Source organism: Ipomoea nil, unplaced genomic scaffold (assembly GCF_001879475.1).
Source record: "Ipomoea nil cultivar Tokyo-kokei standard unplaced genomic scaffold, Asagao_1.1 scaffold1576, whole genome shotgun sequence".
Taxonomy (NCBI): Eukaryota; Viridiplantae; Streptophyta; class Magnoliopsida; order Solanales; family Convolvulaceae; genus Ipomoea; species Ipomoea nil.
The window spans coordinates 4,703,870-4,710,000 of record NW_017618004.1 but is presented as its reverse complement, the minus strand read 5'-3'; the positions used below and the strand labels follow the sequence as shown (position 1 = coordinate 4,710,000).

Here is a 6,131-nt window from a genome sequence, read left to right as displayed (position 1 = left end):
GGGGAACGCCACCGCCGCTTACTGACAGCCCTGCCTGCTCTAGGAACTCCGCCGCCTGGGGCAATAGTAGGTAGCCCAGTAATATTGTATGTAGTCAAAATCAATTTTTTTCTTTTAATTTTTTGAGATAAGTAAAATGTCAATTTTAACCCGGCTAAAAATGGAGATTTTTTTTTCCGGTGAAATTTTGACGAAAAAGTGGCCGGAAGGACCATTTTTGCAAAAAAATCAATAGTCGTGGACTAAAATTGCAAGGTTCAAAAGTCGTGGATCAATTCTGCCAATGCCACTATAGTCGTGGGACTAAAAGTGCAAAAAACTCCTTATATGAATGCGTATTTTCAGATTTAGACCAATTGAATTTGTAAAATTTTAAGACCCTTCATTATAGCATGCATTCCTTGTTTTTTTTTTTTTTTGTTTTTTTTTTTTTTGTTTTTTTTTTGTTTTTTTGTTTTTTTTTTTTGCGAATATAATATGTATTGCTTGGTCTAAATTCTTATAGTATTTTAGCTTTTATTTTTTCTTAAAAAAAAAAAAGAAGTAAAGAAGGAAATGAAAGTTGACTAAGGATATGATAATAAGTAATCAAAAGAGAAAATGGCACTTTTTCCCCCTGAGTTATATACCTATAGCATTTTTTCCCCCTAAGTTATTGAAGTGGCTGTTTTTCCCCCTGAAATGTTAAATGGACATATTTACCCTTAAACTAAATATTTAATTTATTTTTTTCTCCAACAAATTATGACCATAATTTGGTTCAAACTAAACAAACACTACAGCAACCAAACCGAAATATTCCAATTACAATTTAGAATCGAAATTCGATATTTAGAGTTTATTAAAATCGTGAACCGGAACGGACGGTTCATGTTCCGAAAAAAATAAAAATAAAATGCATTTATTGTTGAATTTATACTATTTTAAAATAAAAAATAAAATTTTAAAATAAAGACGGTTCAAAACCACGAATCAAATCCGGAACCGCCGGTTCACGGTTCAAGATTCAATTTTTTGATACATAATTTTAATAAATTGACATTTAAATATTGGGTTCTAGATCTGAATTATAACCGTAAACTATTAATTCGATTGCTTTAGTATCCGGTTCAATTCAAATCGAACCGTGGTCATCCCTACGTATACGCAATAACTTGTTGGAGTAGTAAAATAAATAAAATGTTTACTTTAAGGGTATAAATGTCAATTTAATATATCAGGGGGGAAAAAACACTACTTTTAGAATAATTGAGGGGGCTAATGTGCTTACATAAATAATTGAGGGGGAAAAAGTGTTATAAGTATATAACTCAGGGGTAAAAAGTGTCATTTTCCCTAATCAAAATCTTATGGGAGAAGTAATCAAAATCTTCATTCCAATAGAATTTAATTCCAATTGTTTAATTTAATTTTAAAACAAATATTATTACGCGGAGTATAAGTTTTGATTACGACTGAAAATTTGAAATATCTAAAATAGTGAACCAAACACCCCCAAGGTTATCACGTGACTTACAAGAAAGGGAGGATGTTTAATGGGCTTCTACAAGGCTACGACTCTATGAGGAAACTTCCTAGAATCTGCATCTTCATTTTATTTTGTAAGTGTGTGGGGTCAAGTACTTCTAACCACGGCAAATTATTCTATCGACCATGATCCACACAATGTTATGTGAACCATAATAAAATGTACATTTTTAATATATTAAATGTACATTATTTTTGTATTGAATGTATATTATACAATATAATGTATACTCAAAACAAAAATAATGTACATCCTCTGAATATAATGTACATTATTTTTATACTGAATGTACATTATTTTTATACTTAAACAAAATATGGTCCACACAACTTGTGTGGACCATGGTCCATACAATAATGATTGTCTAACCACGGGCCAGCTGTCTCAAAAGGGTAGGTAACTATTTCAGTGGTTATTATTATTATTATTATTATTATTATTATTATTATACTCTTCTGATTTGTTGATTGTTTAATTTAATTCACAATGTTTATCTATTCATTTTTTTCTTCCTCCAATTAAATTTGAATACAAGTAAAAGTAAAAGTTGGAGAGTAAATTTTGCAAAGTTCATGAAGCATTTCACGAAATGAACCATAATTCTATTTAACAGATCTATTATGATCACATGCATTTTAATTCTCCAACTTAAATATAATCGTAATCAAGAACAAAATGTTTGTTACTTATAATAATTTTGCATTTTTGTGCAAACGGCATTTTTGTCAAAAGTATTATACTTTTTCTATATAATATTTTTTAAATTTTGAATGCAGCATCTTTTTTTTTTTTTATTACAATGGAAGGGGGATACCCATACAATCTATGCCTACACTGAGGCTCGAAATATACCAAAACACAGAGAGTCAATTAATAGTGCCTCGAACTCACAACCTCCCATGTGGGAGCTCTTGATAACCCCCTTAGACCACAAGATCCTTGGTCCTCACAATATAATATAATATATAAAAATATGCTTCCATTTTAATTATTGTTTTTAGTTTAAAGTCATCATAATTTAAAGCATTATGTAATAAATTATAGTCAATGAAGGCATTGGGTATATTAATAATAATAATTCTTCATTCTGTTTTAATTGTTTTTGTTTGTTAGAAATTATCCTGATAAATCAAAATTGTGTGAAATAATACTCCGTAATGCTCAGAAATCACTTTTATTAATTAATGGAAGTATTATCAAATGCTAGCTAGCAACTGAACTAGCAGTAACTAAAACTGCACTAAACGAAAACTACAAAATTTTGGAGCAAACAGCTTCCGCCACCAACTTCTTTCTCTTCTTCCCATCACAATTTGTCTTCCCGAACACATCCTCAATAGCAGTCACCGAGCAGGACTCCTTCCCCTCGCATGCAGTTTTGAGAATGGTTAGAGCATCCTTAGCGCCACCACAACTGCCCTTCTTGAATGATCCACACAGCCCTTGTGTCTCGCCAAAATGGGCATATTTAATGGCAGAAATGGGGCGGCCATGGCATGATATCTCCATCACCTTCTTCTCATAAGCATTTGCACAAACACTCCCAACCCTCACTGTTTGGAAGCTCACATTGGCGGGGGTGCCTCCGATCTCCTCAAAAAGGATGAGTTCATTGTCGCCCTTGTTAAGGAAGGATCGCGGGACATGGTACCATCTCTGTGTTGGTTTGCCACAATTGAAGACGCATTTGTTGTTGGTGTATGGTCCTCTGTAATCACAAGGGTCCGAGGAGCAACCTTCCTCGGCTAAAAAGCTCGGCCAGTAACGGCCTAAGTTGTTGCCATTCACCCACGCAAACCCCTTGCCTAAACCAACCAAGTCCACCACAACTGGATCTTTTCCCTTTGGAGCCTTGAAAGTGGTCTAAACACCCAAAACACAGATAGTTAAAATCTAAGCAGATTTAAGATAAGATCAGATAACAATCTGTGTAATGTATATATATTTACCTTGTACCAAGTCATACTAGAATTGACAGGGAGCTTATCAGATTGCCACTGAGAAGCAAAGCGAGATTGATTGCTGAACAGTTTGTGGGCTTCGCCATGGAGTCCAATCTTGTACGACCATTTGTGGGAAGATACGTCTTTAGAGATGGTCTCGTCGCCTTTTCTTCCAAGGATCTCAACTGGGCCACCGGACAATCCAGTTCCAGCCATGTCAAAGAATGAACCATAGTTCTGAAGACCAACTGCAGCACTCAAAATCGAGATTTGATTCTTTCCATGTCTCAATTTCACTTTGGTCTCAAAGACAGACTTGGGAATCCCATAAGTGGTCCAGTTGGAGCCAATGAAGTCCCCATTCACATAAACGTGCAATGGATGGCCAGTGTTGTTAATCCTGATGCTCATATTATTGCTCCAGATGGGATCATTCTTGTCTAGGTTCACACTGCCATGTTTCAACAAAGTTCAGCAAAAATTTATAGTTTTCAGAACCAAGAAATGGGGATTAATATTATACCTTGTCATGTACCATAGGTAATCACTGACATCATTAGTGATCTTCTGGTCAAAAATTTGATTTGCAGAGAAATCTCCCTTGCCAAGGACGACAGTGTCATCAATCTTCTCAGGCCTCCATGACCATTTCAGTGAAGAAGCCTTCTTCTCAGCCGAGTCTTTCACCATGACATTAGTCTGGGTATTGACTTTAGCAGTGTTAAAAGCTTCTTTCTTGCAATCAGGCAGAATGCTTACAGACCAAGCAGGAACATCATAGTCAACTCCTTTGTAGTTGATGGTGGCATTAGATGTCTCATTTGCATTGCTAAAGAAGCAAGTTGATGTGCCATTCAAAGCATAAACCGTGATCTGAAAATGGGAAGAAAATTTTACATAAAAGGAGGAGGTTGAACCATTGAAGATCAATAGAAAAAGTGTATTATTGAGCCATATTACCTGAAGAGAATTGTCCAATTCAGTGGTGGTAATGTTTCCAGTGGTGAGAGTCTTCTCAATGGAGTGCAACACATCATGAAGTTGCTTCAAATGACCATACTTTGGTTGCTTCACATTGCCATATTCATCGATTGGAGCATCATAGTCATAGGTCGTGGTGATATACGGACCACCAGCAGTGCGACCAAAATTTGTTCCACCATGATACTAGAAATGTATAATCAAAGTCATAAGCAAAAACCCATGATTAATGCTAAAGAAACTAAGTATGAGGAGAACACAAACCATGTAGTAGTTCTGGAAAGTTCCTCCCGTCTGAAAAAACCTTGCCACTGCAAATGCAACATCCTCTGCAGTTCTGTATGGGTCTTTGCCTCCCCAGTTCTTGAACCTTCAATCCAAGATTTAGTTGAGTCATTATATTCCCACTATTTTCAAATGATAGTAGTTCATATTTTCAATTCACTTAATTACCATCCAGTCCAATTCTCAGTCCACATCTTTGGGGTAGTAGGGTTCCTGGGCTTATATTGGTGACAATACCAACCATTGCAGGTTTCAAGCTGTCACCATTTAATTTGCAGATTCAATCATTCAATCAATCAATATGATAATCAATAAATGAACGTTAAAACCAAAATCTGTGTATATAATATATACCATTGGTTCAGGGGCATCCTTTTGCTGGCACATGATCCATGGAACTCCAATGTGAAGAGAGTCAGCAAAGTTTGCACACCAATCAAGATACGCTTTTCCAGCAGCTCCATAAGGTTCATACACATTGCCATACTCATTCTCAATCTGTGCCAGAATGATAGGCCCTCCTTGTGAAGCAAATAGCTTCTCCTTTTTCACCTTGTCAACAATCAAGGTTGTGAAGTTTTGCATCGCGTTCTGAAAAATTAACACCAAATAATCAGTCATCAATTCTATCCCTATCGATATCAACAGTATCCAGTACAACTAGACATTCCATATATTATTGTATCAGGTAGTATCGATCCTCTTTTTATATAGAGCATTGTAATTTACCATATACACTTCATTGGCGGTACGGAGCTCATTAACGCCGGGCAAATTGTGCAACCATACCGGAAATCCTCTGTTCGTCAATACAGGAAAGAGAAAAAAAGGAAATGATTTGAGATCGATGAAAACAGTGGATTTTGTTATATTTAACAGCAAATTATTACCCGTAATTCCATTCGGCACAAACATATGGACCAATGCGGAGAACAGCGTACATTCCGGCATCGCCGACGTTTTTGATAAACCTAATGAGATCGTGGTTGCCGGAAAAATCATACTGACCGCGAATCGGCTCGTGAGCGTTCCAGAAAACGTACGTCTCAATCGCATCCAGACCGCCTGCTTTGGCTTTCTTCATCAAATCCGGCCACATCTGCAAGGTGAAACGCAGTAAGTATTGGCCTTACTCGAAGTTTGTTATAACAGAAAATATACTATTCTGCTGCTAAATAGGGCATGCATGACCGAATAATAATCTATAGATACCTCGGCGGTGCTTCTGGGATAATGAATAGCCCCGGAGAGGAGAACTCTGGGAACGCCATTGATGGTTATGGCTCTTCCATCGTGATTAACCTCAACTGAAGAAGTTAAGCTGAAAGCGCTAAAAAAGAACAGGGAGATAAATGCAGCCAGGGTAGAATACGCCATGACTGTGAAAATTTGAT

The 6,131-nt window shown here is 36.2% G+C and overlaps 1 protein-coding gene and 1 pseudogene across 1 annotated transcript; one reads left to right on the top strand and one right to left on the bottom strand.

Annotated features, from left to right (window-relative positions):
• Window positions 1–3,016, top strand: part of LOC109190654 — a 25,047-nt pseudogene extending 22,031 nt beyond the window's left edge.
• Window positions 2,695–6,131, bottom strand: LOC109190652 (beta-galactosidase 15-like). The gene is made up of 10 exons (XM_019341202.1): window positions 5,950–6,131; window positions 5,628–5,836; window positions 5,467–5,536; window positions 5,092–5,328; window positions 4,906–4,994; window positions 4,717–4,822; window positions 4,432–4,638; window positions 3,995–4,344; window positions 3,478–3,922; window positions 2,695–3,391 (listed from the first exon to the last, which is right to left on the bottom strand). The coding sequence occupies exons 1-10, from the start codon at window positions 6,112–6,114 to the stop codon at window positions 2,780–2,782; spliced, it is 2,490 nt and encodes an 829-aa protein (XP_019196747.1). The 5' UTR covers window positions 6,115–6,131; the 3' UTR covers window positions 2,695–2,779.